The sequence below is a fragment of the Gadus chalcogrammus genome, chromosome 9 (genome assembly GCF_026213295.1).
Source record: "Gadus chalcogrammus isolate NIFS_2021 chromosome 9, NIFS_Gcha_1.0, whole genome shotgun sequence".
Taxonomy (NCBI): domain Eukaryota; kingdom Metazoa; phylum Chordata; class Actinopteri; order Gadiformes; family Gadidae; genus Gadus; species Gadus chalcogrammus.
The window spans coordinates 21681030-21703441 of NC_079420.1; the positions used below are offsets into that span (position 1 = coordinate 21681030).

At 41.3% G+C, this 22412-nt stretch overlaps 1 protein-coding gene across 2 annotated transcripts; it reads left to right on the forward strand.

The window, feature by feature from the left end:
- Positions 1-328: 328 nt before the first annotated feature.
- sema7a (semaphorin 7A) lies at positions 329-9568 on the forward strand. 2 transcript variants are annotated; one of them, XM_056597988.1, is made up of 14 exons: positions 329-586; positions 811-950; positions 1302-1331; positions 1455-1550; positions 1679-1781; positions 1953-2063; positions 2308-2450; positions 3841-4019; positions 4291-4399; positions 4915-5113; positions 5275-5387; positions 5475-5620; positions 5758-5810; positions 6058-9568. In XM_056597988.1, exons 1-14 carry the CDS (start codon positions 469-471, stop codon positions 6462-6464), a joined length of 1947 nt encoding a protein of 648 aa, XP_056453963.1. In that variant the 5' UTR covers positions 329-468; the 3' UTR covers positions 6465-9568. The 2 variants fall into 2 exon arrangements, with proteins under 2 accessions (XP_056453963.1, XP_056453962.1); XM_056597987.1 differs by having other exon boundaries at positions 330-586; positions 1302-1343; positions 6058-9567.
- The last annotated feature ends 12844 nt before the right edge of the window (positions 9569-22412 follow it).

Below are 22412 nucleotides of genomic sequence, written 5' to 3' on the forward strand. Positions count from 1 at the left end.
TCATAATTCATTTATAGATATAACCAGGGCTGTAGTGGACGCTAAACGCAAGTAAACGCAGTTTACCCACCTCTGAAATTTGAGAAACAGAGTTTATCCACTTCTCACTTCAGAGTTGAGCTACCTCCCAATACAGTAAATGTACTACCATTGGTTGCGAATCACATTTAAGTATTCATAGTTTACCCACCTCTTATTTCACCACTACACCCTTGGATATAACGCTATATAAAATGAGTTGAATACCATTTATTATAATATTAATACTAGTACAAAATGAAAAGCTGCTTTGTGCTAAGGAGCTCCGCCTTGAATTTGGATCAGAGCTACCCCTCAGTGAGCAGTAATCCAGCCTCGGCAGTGTATTGTGTCGGAGTAATATGTCGAGTCGTTTTGTGCTCCTTGTTGTCATGGCGAAGAACAGGATATAGCGCAACATGCGCAATAAAAAAATAACAAAAAGATGCAATGATGCCTCTTATTGACCTCTCCATCGTATTATTATTGAACTTCCACCTGACTCGTGTGATTCTGACGGACATACCAAACCTGGGACAAGATAAGCCGAGACGTTTCCTGAACGGAGGTAAGGTCCATATACCAATAGCCTTTTACAATTTGAAACACACCTCATCCAGTATCCTATTTCTAGTAGGTCTAATGGATTTAAGCATCTGAGGTTAAACTCTGTTAATCTATTTCAACCATGTAGGCTACAGTGCCCATATGCTCTCACCTGTTAAAATTAGTTTTTTATTTGAAAAATATTGTTCTGTTTAACCCTAATCTTTTCTTCTACATTCTTTATAGATACAATTCCTATTCAACTTCAGCATCCAGCCGATCAGAACTTTACCGTATTATTTCTACAAGAAACCAAAGATGTTCTATATTTGGGAGGCACTGATTTTGTGCTGAAGATTGATGTGGATAGTAATTATGTTATGGAGGTAGGAATAATTAATTATTCTTTATATGTTTTATTTTTTAAGCACTATATCTACTTTAGTGTCCTTTATGTTATTATCCTCATACACTAAATATACCAATGTCAGTATTATGTATATTTTATTAACCATCCCATCCTGTTTGGAACAACGGTGTGTTTGGTCAACAAGCTCCAATGCAGGCAATACTAAAAGGGGCTGTTGACAATGGCCTTTATGTCAGTATGGCAAGGTCCCGGTCACGAACAGCTGTTGGTGAAAAGAATAACCAAGATGTCTATTTGCACAAATTCTTATGAAGATATTGTGTGTGTTCACAAAATTTCATGTTTGATTTGTTGTCATCATTTGCAGACATTTCAATTGAATAAATCAGCCAATGAGGTGTGTTCACAGGTTAGTAGGACTAGATATTATTAAAAGAGGGACATTTCCAAAGTTCTGAATAATGCTCCCAAATAAACCTTAATTATCAGCTTAATTCTGGTATAACTCTGTTCTATACAGGGACCCTGCAGAAATGTCATTACTGTCATCCAAGAATTTCAAGATAGCTTGTTTGTCTGTGGAACCAACGGATACAAGCCACAGTGTTGGAAGCTGGTCAGTATCTTTGATGATGACGATGTGTTCTGTTAAATGTCTGGGTGGGCCTTTTTTGTTTGCTCTTTTAATTAGCGTGATTTTCCCTGTCGTCGGCGGGAGTTAAGTATTTTCTGTGTGGTTGATAGTATTCCCAGGTGGGCAATCGGTCAAGTGAAATAGTAGAGAGCTACGATGGAACAGGGATTTCACCATATGTTTATACACAGAACCGGCTCTCCCTGACAGTAGGTATGTGTACAACTCCCTTTGCATCAACACAAAACATTCAACGTTTCAATATAAACAAAACTGGTATTATTGTGGATTTATTTATATTTTGTTATTTGCACAAACTCACATACTGTCACAACAGAAGTATATCATTTGAAAACAGAGGTAATGAATATCTGGTGTTCCTAGAGGGGGACTTATACGCAGCGGCCCCTTTGGAATACGATGGTAGTTCTCTGCAGTTCAGAAGAAAAGCCGGCAGTAGGACTAACGTATGGATGTATGACAACTGGGTGTCAGGTCAGTATACAGCATGACTAATAGGCCTATTTATACTTTCCTTTTATTGTCCCATCAAAGATTCATCCAACATTACCCACCTTTTATGGGTTGGGCAGTCGAATGTACTTCAACCCATCTGATTGGAGACAACTTAAAACTGACATCTTCATCTCCTCATTTCTTCTTTCACTTTAAAAGTTACTTGTAAACAGAGTGGAACTTTCTCCCCCTCCCCCCCCCGATCCCCCGTCCGTCTCAACAGAGCCCACCTTTGTTGCCGCATCCTGGGTGAGGCGGAAAGAAGACCGAGACAATGAGAAGATTTACATTTTTTTCCGGGAAAAGAATTCGGACAGCAGTCCCGAAGCGGACCCTTGGGTCACGAGGGTAGCCAGAGTTTGCAAGGTAATGGACCATCACAGTTAAACATAATCATACATAACTAAAGCAATCATCCTGATGGTGACCCAAGGCGATAGTCTGGAAACAGTAATGTTTTTACTGAAACCATTGCACACCATTTTTGTACTATTTTAGTATTTTTAAATAATTAGGTTCTTATGTTATCAATCCTAATTATTATAATGTCATATATTTAAATATGAACACCATTAAGGCAACATTATACGGCACGATATCTGCACACTTTTCTTCTTATTTTGATTTAAATTTCTTTTTTTTGCACTATTATTGCATTCTGGGATCTTCTGGAAGGTGCTTTAGAGTGCCCCATACCTGTTTTTTTTTTTTGCCCCATCTCCCTCCCTGCTTTGTTTATTTTATAGTGCAATTTTTTAAATCGTCATCATGTAATGTGAAACGAGCTGGGAGGTTGTTATTTATTCATCTGATCTAACCGGAAAGCTGGGAGGGCATCGAGAGCCGAAGAGGACACTGATACGGAGTATAAATCAGCCTCGTTGTCTTCATGAGAACCTGCTGCTGCCCTTGAAACTCAGTTGTCTTTGCTGATAGAGGCGTCTTTCCACTCCCACCACCTGAGCAAACAGAACTACAGCTGTTTTTCAGTGGGCTGCTGCTAACACAGCACCTTTTTCAATTCCACTTGTTAGACATGGAGTCTGGTCTCAAACTGCTTTCGCCTCCATCACGGCAACTAAAAACTACTACCTATCTATGTATGGATATATATATATATATATATATATATGTATATATGTATATCCACACACACATGCACACACATTTGAAAAGGCACCGTAACAACCCTGATGGAGCTGGGGAGCTGGGGCTTCAGAGGGCTAGCAAACAGACATGTGAAGCGGAAGTCTGAGCTAGAGCTGGAGCTAGGGAGGCTAGGGCAAGCAAAGGACCGGCAGGATCTGTGTGATGGCCTGGCAGCGTGGTACGCCCTAAGGGAGAGAGACAGGTGGAAGGTGTTGGACTGACCTTGTACTGTAGCATATAAGATATTCTGATATTCTGATGACCCTTTTCCCACCCTGGTTTGGTTTACTCGGTAAATAAACCATTCGGCTTTGGACCTGCTCTCGATGTTGTGTCATTTTATCTATCCAAACTGGTAGCATGGAAACCCCACACCCACAGGCCCGCTACAATATTTATATATATATATATATATGGGGTTAATTACGAGTTGCTTGGATATAAATATTTAAGAAACAAGAACCCTTTTAGATATGGAAGTTTCCACCATTATTCTTCCTCATTCCTTGGTGTGGTTTGCACAGTGCAATAATGAAATGATATATATAGATATTATAAATATATAACTATTAACATGTTCCTTTGCCATCTGCTGCTGTTCCTTCAGGTGGATGAAGGCGGCTCAAAGAGATTCTTCCAGAACACCTGGACGTCTTTCCTGAAGGCTCGGCTGGTGTGTGGCTATCCAAAGGAGTCGCTCTACTTCAACCACCTCCTAGACGTGTATGTGTTGCACGCAGACAACTGGCGTGACAGCAGGGTCTATGCACTCTTCACAAGCAGCTGGTGAGAGAACCCCCCGACCCCTTGTATCTGTAAACATCCACCTGATAAAAACACTGACGCGCAACACACCTCAAGCTGAAGCAATTCTTGTCTCACTAAAGTGACATTATAGTCTGTAGTATAGGCTATAATGTCACTTTAGTGTGACTAGAAGCCATGCTATAGACTCTATAGCATGGCTGAGATGCAGTGCTGCATCCGGCAAATGCGTAACACTTCAGAACTATTTCATGGTCTGCTCGCTAACTCATGGAATCAATTAATCTTTCAGGAATTCTACAGCAGTTTGTGTATATTCGATGGCAGATATTGATGACGTATTTGAGAAGTCGAACTTCAAGGGTTATGAAGGAGACATTCCCGTCCCAAGACCAGGAACTGTAAGGCTATTTTACTCTTTGGATTTTGTTTATTACCGCCAATATTTACTCTTTTGGGAATTATTGCACTGAAATAAATAAAGTTGGGACTTTCATTTCTAAAGGACTCTGTTACGTGAATAATTATATCCTAGCAACTCATATTTAAACCTATAAAAAGTAGTTCCTAATTTAGTTCTGAATCTTCTTGTGTCTAAACAAAGTCCTACCTAAGGAAATGGTATCTAGTGTAGTCTAAGCAGGGTTATAACCCTCATCTCAGTAAAAATGAGTCAGGATTAATCAGAATGTCATCAAGGTTGTTTGCAAGAATTAATTCAAGGAGGACACAACCACAAAGTATTTTCCCCTGTCTCGATTGGTCGACAGCACCATTCATGCCCAATGTAATCAGTTTAGACTGAGTGAAACAGTAAACAGGTTTTACCCTTGAGTCTTCCTGGTTTCTTTCCTGTTTATCGTTTGCATGCTGCCCCTCTAAACTACGGCTATCCTGTGCCCACGTTGTATTCCAGTGTGTAAAAAACAGCCGGGGCCTACCGTATGCAACGTTAAACGTGGTGAAGGACCACTCTGAAATGAGCAAGTGGCTCCACTCCTCCATACACCCACTGGCTCCCTTCTACGTCAGCAGCTACAACTACACAAAGCTGGCCGTGGACCGCGTGAGAGCCGCCGACCAGCACACATACAACGTTCTGCTTCTGGCCACCGGTAGGTCGCCTCAGTGCGGATGGACAGCATGGAAATGACTGACTGTAGTCCAGAACATTCCTCCGCACATCATCTTAAGTCCTGGTGATTGAGAGTGCTTCCCAGACTTATTATTTTCACATTTTAAGTTATTGTTGTGTGTTTGTGTTTCATTTCTACAGACACCGGTAAAATCCATAAGTGCTTAGAGCTTGGTTCGGATACTTTCATCATTTCAGAAACCCATCTCTCCAACCACTCATCCGTTCAGTCAATGATACTTTCCTCCAAGAAGGTGTTTTGGCTTTTTTTTTTTTTAATAGCTGCTTTATTTAAGAGGGCTGTCTCATTTATTGAAAATGTCTTTATTTTCTGCCTACAGAAAAAGCTGATAGTAAGTTTTGCAGAGGAGGTCTTTATCCTTGACCTCCCACAGTGTCACCACTACAACAGCTCCTGTGCAGAGTGTGTCCTCTCCAGGGACCCCTACTGCGCTTGGAATCAGAATGGATGCACATCAACCATCATGTGTGTAGAGTAGGAACTTTACTGACAGCTTAATCAAATTTCCACTTGTGAATTTGTCCCACATTATTCTAAGTAAAGTTATCCCTGTTGAACAAGACCAGCAGGACTATGTCTGATGAAAGCCTTTACTTCCACAGGGGGGGTAATCAAAATAAGCAAACAACGGGTGTTTGTACAGCAGCGTTTGATGGTAAGCTCTAATACCATATCATCACATCAAGGAGTTATCATCTTATGATATATCAAGGGCATCCTGACACACACACACACACACACACACACACACACACACACACACACACACACACACACACACACACACACACACACACACACACACACACACACACACACACACACACACACACACACACACACACACACCCCAACCAACCAAAGGGTCTCTTCCACCCCCCTCCATGTTCTTTCTCATCTAGAGCCAAACACCCTCGACGAGAACAGACAGGAAACGGTGCGCGCCACCCAAGCAGTCTCCAGGGCGGCCCACGTGGTCCCGCTGGGCGTTCCCTTCTACCTGTCCTGCCCAATAGACTCGTACCACGCCACCTACGTGTGGAAGCACGTAGGTGGCGACACCAGCTCCTGTCAGCAGATGGGGTCCCAATGCCTGCACCTCATCCCGGCCCTGAAGTCCAGCAGCTACGGCCGCTACCAGTGCTTCTCCCAGGAGCGAGGCCACACCAGACTGGTGGCAGAATACCTGCTCACCATGCCACCCGCGCCGGACCCCAGAAACCACAGTGAACGCATTCCTGTGTGGCGTGTCGATTGGGTCGTCCTGATTTCAGCCACTGCGGTGGTTGTTGCATGGCTTGGCGATTAGGAGGTGCCCCAGAATAGCAACGCAATCGCTTGGTTGGATCGCTTCACTTCTAACAAGCCGTGCACACTCATTAGAGGTGGCTGTCTGGGAATGCGGGATCAAGCTGTTTAGTGTCTTGCCACACACTTTAAGGTCACAGAGAGAGAGAGAGAGAGAGAGAGAGAGAACTAACTGCTTTTGTTCTTCACAAGCACTTTACATTGTTGTTATTAATAGAGAAATATCAAAGAGTGTGTGTGGTGCGTGCGTGTATGCAATAATATGAGAATAACTTATTTACTTGGTCGTCTCTTGGAAACAAGGTTAAAAAAGGGCTTCCCAAGATCTTTTTTTCTTTATAACATTCTCAGGCAAGTCATTCCAGAGCTGGATGAATTTTCAACAAAAATGGACAACATGCTTTTTGTATGACCATTTTTGAATTCCCAATTGGCTGATTGTGTTTTCCCTGCTACTCTTTAATCTTAAAAGCCCACTGCCTATGATACAATCTTTGTGGTCCGTTGAGGTTGAGAACAGGATTCAGATCTTTGACTTAATTGGCTTTCAACCCAGCCCTGTCTGTATTTTTCACAGAATAGTAAATACCAGTTAATGAAAACATCCAAACATTCATTCTCGTTCTAAATTTTAACTCTGAACATGCTTTAAAATGAATTCATCATTTATCTGTAAATTATACTATATTTCGTTTATTATATTTTAGTTTATTTATTAGCAAACGATGAGAATCAAACAGCTTTATGTGGGTAGCCTACTCCAACCTCATTGCTGATCGTTATGTTACCCTTTATTCGTATATAAATTATTGATTGCATTTTTAGTAAATAGTTGGAAGGAATCTGTTTCTTAAGCAATAACATTGAACTGTATTTTTTTCTAGGCCTTCATAGATTTACTATGTTGTTGGTGTTATAGGCCTATGTTGTATGGAGCAATCTTTCATATTTATGAAGTTAACTTACACTTCCATGCAGGGTTATGATTCCATCTTTGTGGGGGTCTCTTGAAGTTGTTGAGGGGGGTGGGGGGGAGAAGACCTAACCCTAACCCTAACCCTTATTGACTCTAGAGCCCCAAAACTTGTTCGATATAGGCATGGCCTGTATATGGTCTTACTACACCCTTTAGTTTTGAAAAATATATGTCTTCTTATTTTTGAGGATTTTTTATTTAGCAACAATTTCAATAGCGTCACCATTGTTTACTCTAGAGCTAAGTTGTTCCATATAGGCACGGCCTCTATATGGAACTCACACACTCATGCACACTCCAACAATGCTCCCCAAAGCTAATCCCCCCCCCCCCCTACTTTCTATTTGTATTTTGACCGGAGGAGCATCTCAGCCAATTAAGCTTCTTGCTTTGACCGTTGCTGCGCATCGTGCGTGTCGCCGCCATGTTCGATAAGGTCAAGGCTGGCCTGTAAATAAATACAAGACAGCAATACAGCATATTCATTCATCGACCGAATTCATGAGTTGTTTCATTATTCATAAGAAATTTTATTCTATATATCAGATATATATATTTTAAATACAAAACTTTAGGAAGTACCTATTAAACAAACTGTAGTATTAGTTGTAATACAGGGTTGGAACGTTCTGTATGTAACCTAGGTAACGAGTAGCGGAAACCATTAAAGGAACAGAGTTCATATCATGCAGTCACTTCTCTACGAGTCTCCTTGATATTTTAATATATGTTGCAAGGCCAACTGAACATGTTGTCAGAAGTTAAGATAGTAAGCTGCAAAGTGGTAGTGTAGAGTCAACTGCTTGGTACACAAGTATAGATGCATTGTTTGAGTGAGCATTCGCCGAGTTTGGTTAGACAAGCCAGTCAGTGAGTTAGCGTTAGTATCTTAACGGCGGGAGCAACGATGGCTCAGTACCAAGTTAAGCCTCCGGATCCGTTTTCGTTCTATTGCATATTCTCGAAGAAAGTTGTCCAATCCCGGGTTGCTTTACTTTAACTCACTTTATTTATTATAAAGTCGTCGGCATGTTTCGGCATGGTAAGTGAAGCTATACGGAGGGAATTCTAGGAATCATGTAGAACACGTGTGAGAGATAATAACTCTGGCTACTATGGGCCACGGGCAGAGGCCCGTGACCCTTCGCGGGTGTCGCTGAAAATCTCTGGCGATCCCCACCTCGTGTCCTCAGGTAGAGACCGCCAAGTGGGCGTGGCCTAGTGGGCGTGGCCGGGGTGCAGTAATGGCTTCGGCTTCTTCATATATTTAAAAGGCGCTGCCATCTGTGGCTGGAGCAGCCTCTAATAAGGTCTTGCTCCCCTTGTGGCTATTTATAGTATTTACGGCTTATATGTTTGGTCCTGCTTCATTTTGGTCTATGTGTGGGTAGCTTAGATTCTTAAAATACGTAACAATCCCTCCTTGGTCATCTTAGATGACCATACAATAATATTTTAAATCATAAACACCATTTACCACACCGAAAACATAGTCAAATTAGGATCAATCATCAACACCATCAACCGTGTGGAAAACTCGAATAGAGGAAAAAACCACAACGCGCTCATAATACTGAGACGGCATTCACCTTGTGGGTCTCATTGGGAATACAGGTCATTATTTAACAATACAACAATGAACATAAATCTTCTTATCAAACAATCACATGGCCAAACAGCACACAAACAAAACTATTCATAGAAATCCTGAGCTAATACTTTTGGTCATGTGCTACAAGGTCATACAATTTTCATCATGTGCAAAAGTAAAGTAAAAATTGGTAGTCATAATACAATTTTAAAAAATGCAAGATTATTGATAGCCTAGCATGGATTCGGGTGGTTCAGGTGATCTTCGTGGATTGGTTCGCACGTGGGTGGTTTTGGGCGTTGTTATTATCGTAGCCATTGTTTCTTCTGTCGCCGTCGGGCCTGTAATTCATGAACCCAAGACTCGTCCCTCCTTGTCAAGGGCTCAACTCAGAGAGGTTACTCCTACACAGGGCCGTGTCTAACGAATGGGCTGACCGGGCTGTAGCCCCAGGCCTCGCCGCTAGGGGGGCCTCCGGTCGCTGAAGGTCAAATTACAAAAATCCATAAAAAAAAATAATAATAAAAATAAAAAGAGCAAAAATGCCGGGCCAAAGGAAACACGAGAGCGGAGCAAAAAAACGAAAATTAGATTAAATAAAAAAGGAAAGAGCGAAAGAATTATTACAGAAAACACCCAAATTAACCAACATGTGGAGGAGTAATCAGCCCGCTGTAGCAGCTACCACCAACAAAGATACAACTGTCAGTGACGGAGAGCAGCCAACCACCGCTAGCCAACTAACCAGCCCAACTAGCCAGTCTGCTAGCAATAGTGCTACAATCTCTGAGGAAACAAGTGATGGAGAAGAAGCAGTGGGTAATTTGGAATTATCAAGAACAGGCTGAGAACGACAATGTTGGAGGAGAAACTTAACAATCTGACTTTAATGTCAATTGAGCACGACATACTGGCCCAAATGGACTTTGAGGAGCTCATTAATGATTTCGCACGGAAGAAGAGCAGAAGACGGGCCTTCTGAAGTCCCTTGGTGAGTCATGTTTGCCGCGGCGGCCTCCTCTATATGACCCAGCCCCATTAATGTGTAAAATAGTTTTAGCTTGTTTGTGTGCACATTTCAAACAGTTCACCCCAAATATGTTGCATCGTACATTCCTGCCTGTCTTCTTGCTTGGGGTTTGTTGTGCGTAACCGGACATGTACCAGGGCGTTACTCCCGGAGTAAATTAACCATTCAATGCCCAAACCGTTTGAGCCATAGCCGGGGCCTTCATTGACCTTTGTTTAATAGCCTACAATAGGCCCTACATTGTTTTATAGTTTTTGATGAGTTTACAAAAACAGGATGCGTTTCTATAAATTAAGTAACTTTCAAAAAACAGTTCATTTATGTTGTCTGGGCCTAACTTGCTGTACTTGATAGCAAATGCATTGTAGGGCCTATTACTTTTTTCAGATACATTTTGTTTCCCCATCCTCATTCTGTCAGCTTTGTCAACACTACTGCAATTATAATAAAGCTCCCCTTGAATTGAAATGAATTTAATTGAATTGAAATCATATTACCAGTTCACTTTAAATAGTCTGTCATAGATTGGTAGGCCTACTGTGTACGCTGATGTGTCAGTGGGTTTGTGTGAGGTCATGCGTCAGAACATCATGATATGAAGGGCCTCACCCGGGTAATTAGCCCCGGGCCTCAGAAAGTGTTAATCCGGCCCTGCTCCTACATCATGGGAGCCTCCAAACAGGTTCTCCGTCGTCGTCGTGTCAGTAACAGGTGGCCTATAAAACAACCGGCTTAAAGAAGATCAACAGTACCATTATCAATGCAGCGATTCTGAAATAACGGGTTGCACTAGCAACCAAGCAACACTACACAATAACAAACATAGTCTGGTATGGTTGTTTTAAAATGTGTTATTCAAGTAAATCCGGGATATTGATTATTTTAAATACAGTCGATTCTACTAGAATAGTATAGGTGTTGACTATTCTACATATTACAGCTGGATAGGGTCGGGCCCCTCAGGTAATGTAAGCCTGAATGGCACTTGGCACTTCTGTAGCGCCCACTGCTGTGGTGATCAGCAGATGCAGTAGCCCTCGTGCGCAGGGAATACAACGGCAGCCGGTGACAATTAACACGGTCTCTGCATTTATTCCCGCGACGGGCACTTACTGGATTCTGCCTTTCCCCCTCCCAAACATATTCTCCATCCATCCTGTGAAAGGGTCATTAATGCCGGAGTTCTCTGCCAATTCTAACCTGAGGGATTGTAATCATACCAGCGCCCTGGCCACCAACCCATCCGGTGCGATTCAAATCCTGCTGTTATTTGATCTCCTCATGTGACTGTTAGTCCTTGCTCGGCGGTGGTAGTTTGTAGGCTCCGGGTGTGTCTGCATCTGGTTCTGGAACTTTTTGCTTCTATTGCAGAAATACAAACTCATGTACAGCAGTTAGTTGTTCAAAAACATATTTCCATGAATTCTAATTTTAATTGTTTTACAGTATCTACTTTGGTTTAATTTCACACTACATCCCTCCTTGCGCATTGCTTCAGCCATGCGCATTGAATGACAACCAAAGCTAACCACGCCGTAGTGCAACCAAGTTGCTATAACCAAAAAGATGTAAAAGGGAAATAACAATGTTAAAATTTGCATGTTCAATATCACTTCTGTGTTAACCGTATCTCATAATAACAGTTACCTTCATCATACTACCCGATTGTCCTACACTAACTATGTATATTGGATGACCTAATCTTCATTTATTCTACCTATTGCTCGCATTTGATGTTGTCCACACTTTGATTCACTCCTATGTCAAACGTGAAATGAACCGGGCCGAGAGGAATCAATCCAATTTGAACTCCCTGGCAAACGACGGCCAAGCCTCCGGTTTAATATGCAACTAAGCTAGATTAACGTTAAAAACCTGACCTTTCCTCCCCCCACCGTAAGAGTTTGGAAGTTTATGGTCGGTATAAATATACCTTATGGTAGACCGGCTTAACTTCGGCACTTCACCATCTACCTTATGGTAGTGTTGGCTCGTTCGTTCGCGAACCGGTTCGAATGACCGAGTCTTTAGGACGAACGAACTGAACCGGTTCGTCTCCCTCGTTCGTTCGGTCGTCTCGTTCACCATTCGATTCACTGGAAACTCGACTGAACGAACAAACGAGTTTCCGGTAGCACTAACTCCCCTGAGTCTGACTGACTCAGCTGAGAACCGTGCAATGGCGTGCATTCCATGATGCGATTCACCGTTACTGGAAACTAGGCTGAATCGCGAACGACTCCTCCACGTTCAGTCAAGTTTCCGGGCAGCCGGCAGCGCGCGGTTCAGTCGACTTCAGGTTGATGTGAAAGTGGAAGAACCAGAGACGTCGCAGAACCCGACAAAGTCGTTTGTGATTCATAATATCGTCTGGAGGTGCACACAATATGTTATAGATATCTATGTATCATATGATATTATTTAGATATAGAGCTCCAGGACTGTAACGCAAGTGTTGTACACTTTCCTTGATATTTGGATAACCGTTCTGCTGTTGGTGTGATGGCTCATAACACGTCGGACTCTCGTCTCTGGTATTTCTACAACGAGACTCGTATTGGGGGTTATCTCAGCCAAGGTTGAGAAAGAATTGGGGGGAAGGAACTTTGGCTTTGACTCCCTCAAGAACATGAACCACGACAAGGAGGAGAAAGGGATCTTCGCCAAGAAAAAACGTCAGTGGTGTACGTTTCCATGAACACTGGATACGTAGCATTTCAACGTAAAAAATAGCGTGTTATACCTACAGTATCCACGTGTGCCGCTGTGGAGGCGGGTTTCGGGGTTTGGGTTTCACGGCTTTCGCGGCAAATTGTGGACACGATTGTTTAGGGGGGGGGGGGAGGAGACTGTTGTTGACCGGGGAGGGGGGGGGGGGGGGGAGACACGTTTGTTGAGGGGGGACGACGACACACGATTGTGGGGGGGGGGGGGGGGGGGGGGACGACACGTTAGTTGAAGGGGGGGGGACGGACACGTTTTTTGTGGGGGGGGAGACACGTTTGTAGGGGGGGGGCACGCTCGACAACGAGAGTTGGTTTTTATTGAACGCTCGACAACGAGAGTTGGTTTTTATTGAACGAGACTTCAACACGGAACAGCTGCTCGAAACGATGGTCACGTCACTCTCGGTGACGGTGTCGACAATAATGAACACACGAACAATGTTAATAGAACAACACACAACCACATAACATCCCGAACCCATTAACCCCACTTAATCCTAACAACAAAACAAGTTAACAAAAGCCCCATTTGTCAACTGAGAACCCCAATTCCCAGAATCCCCCGCGGCTCCGGAACACGGCGTAGCTTATATTAATCTTTATTATCTGAATGGGAAATGCAATATTTTAGGACAGATACACCATTAAACGCGTTTCTAATGACATTTCTAGCGAGAAATGTACATTTTCCTTACATAATCTTCAGTCAGTGAATGTGTATGATCTTTATTAATCTTTATTATCTGAATGGGAAATGCAATATTTTAGGACCGATTCACCGTTAAACGTGTTTCTAACAACATTTCTAGCGAGAAATATACTTTTTAATTGCATAATCTTCATGTGTTCGTGTTATTAAACTGTTACTTTATGTAACTTTTAATGATATCATCTTGTTAGAAACACGTATATCTGAGAGCCAACCCAGTCGCCAAAATCATACCTACGTTGACAGTGTACGTTTCGTGAACACTGGATTACGTTGCATTTCAACATAAAATAGCGTGTTATGCACACACACACACGCACGCACATGCACAGACACACACACACGCACGCACAGACACACAGACACAGACACACTCACACACACACACGCACACACGCACACACGCACACACGCACACGGTGCATTTCGCTGCTAAAACAACAACAAAAAAATATTCCCTCAAATATTATTACTTTCAAAACGTTGGCCAAAATGGCCAATAATATCTTTTTTTTTTGGGATGCTTCTAGGACATTTTGGGTGGATTTTGAACGGTATGTGGGGGAATAGCTGAATCAATTCATTAGTCAATCAGAAGCATGTAAATATCTTTCCGGTGGGGTAAGAGGACGAACAAGGTGTCCTTCAACATCTACGCTTCCAGGCGATTGCAACAGTGCCACACATGAGCATATTCGAACATGTTTAATGGTAGTAATTAGCTGTCGAAATTGGAGGCCTTAATCAATACTGAGCAGCTATTGATTTGCTTCCCGATAAAGATTTGTCACAAAGGACATGTTATTTAGCATCTACACGTTGAGCTGAGTCCAATGACACCAAGAACGACACTCTAGCTAATGGTAACATGTATTTTACATGGTACACCTAGGTCTAGGACATGATCTCGGTGTAGCAAGAGGCCGAGCTTGATCTCATTGGACTCAGCTTAACGTGTAGATCAGGGGTGCCCAACCTTTTTTGACCCAAGATCTACTTTTCAAGTAGCCAACCTCCCGAGATCTACCAGCAAACCTACCTTCAAGCCGGGGGGGGGGGGGGGGGGGGTAGAGAACAATTGTTGACGGACGGACGGACGGGGGGGGGGGGGGGGGGGGGGGGGTTGTATCGTGAACCTACGGACTTCAGTGGGGGTTTCATTCCGTCTGCGCACGGCACCTTCTCAACGATAATCAATAATCTTCCTCCCACTCAGGGTGAAAATGGTAGGTCTTAGCTTGTTTCCCCTCAGCCATGCCAACGTTTAGGAGTGTGTAACTACTGTTGACGGCTTTCAACTGCTGTTAACAGCACATGCGCTACCGCGCGTATATGTCCCGCGCAAATTTAATTTCATTAAAAAAATTAAAAAAAAAAACTTTTTTTTTTTTTTTTTTTTCTTCACCCCTCGCGATCGACTTGGGATCTGTCGGCGATCTACTGGTAGACCGCGATCGACTGGTTGGGCACCCCTGGTGTAGATGCTAATTAACATGTAATTTGTCAAAAATCTCCATCGGGAAGCAAATCTATAGCTGGTCATTATTGATAAAGGCCTCCAAAATCGACAGCTAATTACTACCCCGAAACATATTCAAATATGATCATGTGTGGCACTGTTGCAATCGTCTCGAAACGTAGATGTCAAAGGACACCTTGTTTGCTCTGTTGCACCACCGGGAACATATTTTCATACTTCTAATGGATTGATTCATATTTTAAGGTTCTCGGAGTGAGACTTTAAGTGGCTGCAGCAGAAGTGTTGAGACGAAAGATGATATCAAGAGATTTATAGAATATTCCCATTCACATTATGATTCTTCGTCGTAACATCCGACCAAACATCCTTTACATTCACAGAGCGAAGATTATGAAAGTCCAGGCTCAGCAAGTGCTCCATCTCGTTGCACCTGCACCCAGCGGCTCGCTTGCAAGATTTTGGCCAGAAGTTCTTCCCAGACCTATACCCTAACAGTCCAATATGCATATCTGAGAATCAGGCCTCTCTTCAATAATGACAAAATGTAATGAGAGAAATACAGATTCACTTTTTGTTATCTCATAAGCGGCGTGGTGCCGGCTCCTTTTGACCTTTTGACCCCAGACTTCAAAGACGTGGCCACAGGCCAGCGGTGTCTACACACATTAAGCCACAAATGTACACCTCCATCCCGCAAAAAATGGGGCCTAGAAACTAACCTCTGTCTTACAGTGACTGTACTGTTGGAGGTCACGCCCCTTTTCCAGCCTTTTCGAGATAGCTAGGGATGCTAAAATGTTGACACACATTTCCCGGGGCCCCGAGAACGACATATGCAAGATTTGTAGTTCTAGCCCATAGAGAAAAAAAGTTTTCCCAAATGGACTGTCATTTGGACAAAGCCCCTTCAGAAGTGTTGCCTGCGAGACCTAATGGTTCAGAATGTGGTGGAAAAAAAGTTTGGTAACCCTTCCTTTTACAGTCCCCTAATTACTAGGTATTTACCCGGTACATACATGGTAATTATAGTGTATTACTGGGTAATTACCACTGGTAATAAGAAGGTAAATACAGAGGTAGTTACCCGGTAAATACATGGTAAATCATAGTGTATTACTGGGTAATTACCACTGGTAATAAGAAGGTAAATACAGAGGAATTATCCGGTAAATTATAGTGTATTACTGTGTATTTACCACTGGTAATAAGAAGGTAAATACAGAGGAATTACAGCTGATGTACCAAGTAAAACCTCCACTATTACCCATCAACTCAACTAAGTAGCGTGTAGTTGTAACTGTTTTAGGTTCGTAATAACTCCGACATTGTGTTCTTCCTAGGAAATTAGGCAACCAATTCTTAGAAACACCTATTATCCAAGGTTTATGTTGGTAACAGCCCAAATTTAATGATGTACTATCTAGAAATTAGCATAGTACTTCCCAATAAAATACTTTTTCTTAGTTATTATTCATAGCTACACCCATTTAGAAAGGGTTTATTCGATTTACCACTATGGAATTACTTACCTGGTAACAACATCTGCAGGAATCTGTTTTCCTCTAGTGTCATGGTACATCTTCTTAAATACTGGGTACGAAGCAGTTTGTTTCCATGGTATTACCAGGTTCTTACCATATCATTTATAATAGATATATTCCATTATCCATGCAGTCAACGCAAACATGTACCATGTACGTTCTGCGACATTACCAAGTAAAACACGACAATTTACCCAGTAAGTAAGCTGAAATTGTACTGTAAAAGGAAGCCTCGTTTGTTTCCATGGTATTACCAGGTTCTTACCATAAAATTTATAATAGATACATTCCATTGTCCATGCAGTCAACACAAACTTGTACCATGTACGTTCTGCGACGTTACCAAGTAAAACACGACAATTTACCCAGTAATTAAGCTGAAACTGTACTGTAAAAGGAAGCCTCGTTTGTTTCCATGGTATTACCATGTTCTTACCATATAATTTGTAATACGATATTCCCTTTTCCATCTAGTCAACACAAACTTTTACCATGCACGTTCTGCGACGTTACCAAGTAAAACACGACAATTTACCCAGTAATTAAGCTGAAACTGTACTGTAAAAGGAAGCCTCGCTTGTTTCCATGGTATTACCAGGTTCTTACCACATAATTTGTAATCCATTATTCCCTTTTCCATGCAGTCAACACAAACTTGTACCATGTACGTTCTGCAACGTTACCAAGTAAAACACGACAATTTACCCAGTAATTAAGCTGAAACTGTACTGTAAAAGGAAGCCTTGTTTGTTTCCATGGTATTACCATGTTCTTACCATATAATTTGTAATACGATATTCCCTTTTCCATCTAGTCAACACAAACTTTTACCATGTACGTTCTGCGACGTTACCAAGTAAAACACGACAATTTACCCAGTAATTAAGCTGAAACTGTACTGTAAAAGGAAGCCTCGCTTGTTTCCATGGTATTACCAGGTTCTTACCACATAATTTGTAATCCATTATTCCCTTTTCCATGCAGTCAACACAAACTTGTACCATGTACGTTCTGCGACGTTACCAAGTAAAACACGACAATTTACCCAGTAATTAAGCTGAAACTGTACTGTAAAAGGAAGCCTCGTTTGTTTCCATGGTATTACCATGTTCTTACCATATAATTTGTAATACATTATTCCCTTTTCCATCTAGTCAACACAAACTTTTACCATGTACGTTCTGCAACGTTACCAAGTAAAACACGACAATTTACCCAGTAATTAAGCTGAAACTGTACTGTAAAAGGAAGCCTTGTTTGTTTCCATGGTATTACCAGGTTCTTACCATGTAATTTGTAATACATTATTCCCTTTTCCATGCAGTCAACACAAACTTGTACCATGTACGTTCTGCGACGTTACCAAGTAAAACACGACAATTTACCCAGTAAGTTAGCTGAAACTGTACTGTAAAAGGAAGCCTCGTTTGTTTCCATGGTATTACCAGGTTCTTACCATATAATTTGTAATACATTATTCCCTTTTCCATGCAATCAACACAAACCATATATGTTCTGCAACATCGTTCACCAGTAGTGAAGCACTTTAATTGTCGTTATAAAATCCCAAACCAGTGTTGATGAAAGGCATATTAAAATTAAACAAAATCAAAGGCTTAGCTTTCAAACAATGCATATCTCACAAACAGGCACTGAACACTTAAGAAATCGGACAAAAAAAGAGCCGTCCACATCCACTCAATTTAAATGTTACTGATGGTGTTTTCATAAAACACATGACAGTGTTATTGCAAGTGACCACAAGGAAGACTGCTTCAAACTCTACAATTTGAATAAGTGGTGAATGCCATGCAGCAATCTGCCTATGGGAGCATCTTTGTGGTCATTCGCAAACCAATGAGTCCACTCGATGAATGAGAGATGACTCTTTAGTGTCTTCTCTGTGAGGTATCCCTGCAGTCTCCACATCTGGGATTTGAAGGCTCACCAAGACCTGACCAGGTACCTCCAAATCTCCCCTTCCATACTGTAATAAAGAATCAGAAGACAAGAAAATAAACATTAGGACTGTCAATTAATGAACATTTCTAGAACATGTAGAACTCAAAGATTATTTTGTTTATTAGTTAAAAAAGGATGCTGGTCCTCTGGCCATTGTGTTTGGTCATATTGAAAAGAGAAAAAGGCATACCCATAAATACAGTTAATAGGACGGGAGGGGACAGGCTGTTAGCTCCGGTTAGCCCTTTAGCATCGAGCTAGCGGAGCTTCTGTCATTCAAATAACTCGGACATGTTGTTTAAAACCTGTAACACCCAATTTATTAAATCATCCGGATTTAATCGGGACTCTCTCCCGTACAGTTAATAGGACGGGAAGAGACAGGCTCTGTTAGCCCCGGTTAGCGCGATGCTAAAGAGCAGCTCTACAGGAGCATGCCACCTCAACAGGTGCAAGTTAGCCTCCGGTTTGATATTCGGTTTACCACCCAATCGGATTCATCAACATAAGTGCAATACATTACGGGCTTAGTATGTTGAGGACGGTTTAGGACACCGTATCGGGAAAATCACAAACACATGTTGGCGCCATCAATGTCTGTGTAACGACGTCATTTACGTTCTGGCTGCTACCTGTTTTAGGGACCGTCAACAAATTACACTCACCGACTGGTGGCAGAGACGTTACCATGGAATTGTTTCAGGAAATTAATCACACAAATATATTGCAATATAGTTAATCATAATGAAGTTAATAGTTTAATATTCGACAAAAATCGACTAAACTATATTTGAAATTATTAATTGCATCCCGTTTAACAATAATGCAATATATTAGCAAAGTTACCTGCAGTAAGTAGCAGCCCACCATTGGCAACTACTACTACAATCAGGTGACAAAATGTTTTTTTTAGTGATGTTTATATTATTTTATATGATTTATTTCCAGAAACAATTCCATGGTAACGTCTCTGCCACCAGTCGGTGAGTGTAACTTGTTGACGGTCCCTAAAACAGGTAGCAGGCAGCCAGAACGTAAATGACGTTGTTGCACAGACATCAATGGCGACAACATGTGTTTGAGAAGATTTTCTCGATGCACCTTCCTCAACATACTAAGCCCGTAATGTATTGCACTTATGTTGATGAAGCCGATTGGGTGGTAAACCGAATATCTGGCGAATATCAAACCGGAGGCTAACTTGCACCTGTTGAGGTGGCATGCTCCGGTAGAGCTGCTCTTTAGCATCGCGCTAACCGGGGCTAACAGAGCCTGTCTCTTCCCGTCCTATTAACTGTACTTATGGGAGAGAGAGCCCGATTAAATCCGGATATTTTAATAAATTGGGTTTTATAGGTTTTAAACAACATGTCCGAGTTATTTGAATGACAGAAGCTCCGCTAGCTCGATGCTAAAGTGCTAACCGGAGCTAACAAGCCTGTCCCCTCCCGTCCTATTAACTGTATTTATGGCTATGCCTTTTTCTCTTTTCAATATGACCAAACACAATGGCCAGAGGACCAGCATCCTTTTTTAACTGATAAACAAAATAATCTTTGAGTTCTACATGTTCTAGAAATGTTCATTAATTGACAGTCCTAATGTTTATTTTCTTGTCTTCTGATTCTTTATTACAGTATGGAAGGGGAGATTTGGAGGTACCTGGTCAGGTCTTGGTGAGCCTTCAAATCCTAGATGTGGAGACTGCAGGGATACCTCACAGAGAAGACACTAAAGAGTCATCTCTCATTCATCGAGTGGACTCATTGGTTTGCTAATGACCACAAAGATGCTCCCATAGGCAGATTGCTGCATGGCATTCACCGCTTATTCAAATTGAAGAGGTTGAAGCAGTCTTCCTTGTGGTCACTTGCCATAACAATGTCATGTGTTTTATGAAAACACCATCAGTAACATTTAAATTGAGTTGATGTGGACGGCTCTTTTTTTTGTCCGATTTCTTCAGTGTTCAGTGCCTGTTTGTGAGATATGCATTGTTTTAAAGATAAGCATTTGATTTTGTTTAATTTTAATATGCCTTTCATCAACAGTGGTTTGGGGTTTTATAACAACAATTAAAGTGCTTAACTACTGGTGAACGATGTTGCAGAACATATATGGTTTGTGTTGATTGCATGGAAAAGGGAATAATGTATTACAAATTATATGGTAAGAACCTGGTAATACCATGGAAACAAACGAGGCTTCCTTTTACAGTACAGTTTCAGCTTAATTACTGGGTAAATTGTCGTGTTTTACTTGGTAACGTTGCAGAACGTACATGGTACAAGTTTGTGTTGACTGCATGGAAAAGGGAATAAGGTATTACAAATTATATGGTAAGAACCTGGTAATACCATGGAAACAAACAAGGCTTCCTTTTACAGTACAGTTTCAGCTTAATTACTGGGTAAATTGTCGTGTTTTACTTGGTAACGTTGCCGAACGTACATGGTAAAAGTTTGTGTTGACTAGATGGAAAAGGGAATAATGTATTACAAATTATATGGTAAGAACATGGTAATACCATGGAAACAAACGAGGCTTCCTTTTACAGTACAGTTTCAGCTTAATTACTGGGTAAATTGTCGTGTTTTACTTGGTAACGTCGCAGAACGTACATGGTACAAGTTTGTGTTGACTGCATGGAAAAGGGAATAATAGATTACAAATTATGTGGTAAGAACCTGGTAATACCATGGAAACAAGCGAGGCTTCCTTTTACAGTACAGTTTCAGCTTAATTACTGGGTAAATTGTCGTGTTTTACTTGGTAACGTCGCAGAACGTACATGGTAAAAGTTTGTGTTGACTAGATGGAAAAGTGAATAACGTATTACAAATTATATGGTAAGAACATGGTAATACCATGGAAACAAATGAGGCTTCCTTTTACAGTACAGTTTCAGCTTAATTACTGGGTAAATTGTCGTGTTTTACTTGGTAACGTCGCAGAACGTACATGGTACAAGTTTGTGTTGACTGCATGGACAATGGAATGTATCTATTATAAATTATATGGTAAGAACCTGGTAATACCATGGAAACAAGCGAGGCTTCCTTTTACAGTACAGTTTCAGCTTAATTACTGGGTAAATTGTCGTGTTTTACTTGGTAACGTCGCAGAACGTACATGGTAAAAGTTTGTGTTGACTAGATGGAAAAGGGAATATCGTGTTACAAATTATATGGTAAGAACATGGTAATACCATGGAAACAAACGAGGCTTCCTTTTACAGTACAGTTTCAGCTTAATTACTGGGTAAATTGTCGTGTTTTACTTGGTAACGTCGCAGAACGTACATGGTACAAGTTTGTGTTGACTGCATGGACAATGGAATGTATCTATTATAAATTATATGGTAAGAACCTGGTAATACCATGGAAACAAACGAGGCTTCCTTTTACAGTACAATTTCAGCTTACTTACTGGGTAAATTGTCGTGTTTTACTTGGTAATGTCGCAGAACGTACATGGTACATGTTTGTGTTGACTGCATGGATAATGGAATATATCTATTATAAATGATATGGTAAGAACCTGGTAATACCATGGAAACAAACTGCTTCGTACCCAGTATTTAAGAAGATGTACCATGACACTAGAGGAAAACAGATTCCTGCAGATGTTGTTACCAGGTAAGTAATTCCATAGTGGTAAATCAAATAAACCCTTTCTAAATGGGTGTAGCTATGAATAATAACTAAGAAAAAGTATTTTATTGGGAAGTACTATGCTAATTTCTAGATAGTACATCATTAAATTTGGGCTGTTACCAACATAAACCTTGGATAATAGGTGTTTCTAAGAATTGGTTGCCTAATTTCCTAGGAAGAACACAATGTCGGAGTTATTACGAACCTAAAACAGTTACAACTACACGCTACTTAGTTGAGTTGATGGGTAATAGTGGAGGTTTTACTTGGTACATCAG

Excerpts from the sequence above, each read along its gene's own strand:
- sema7a (XM_056597987.1), top strand. The coding sequence starts at position 469 with ATGATGCCTCTTATTGACCTCTCCATCGTATTATTATTGAACTTCCAC. Across the intron at positions 4,020-4,290 it reads GCACTCTTCACAAGCAGCTG|GAATTCTACAGCAGTTTGTG; the intron begins GTGAGAGAACCC and ends TTAATCTTTCAG. Across the intron at positions 5,621-5,757 it reads GGATGCACATCAACCATCAT|GGGGGGTAATCAAAATAAGC; the intron begins GTGTGTAGAGTA and ends TTACTTCCACAG.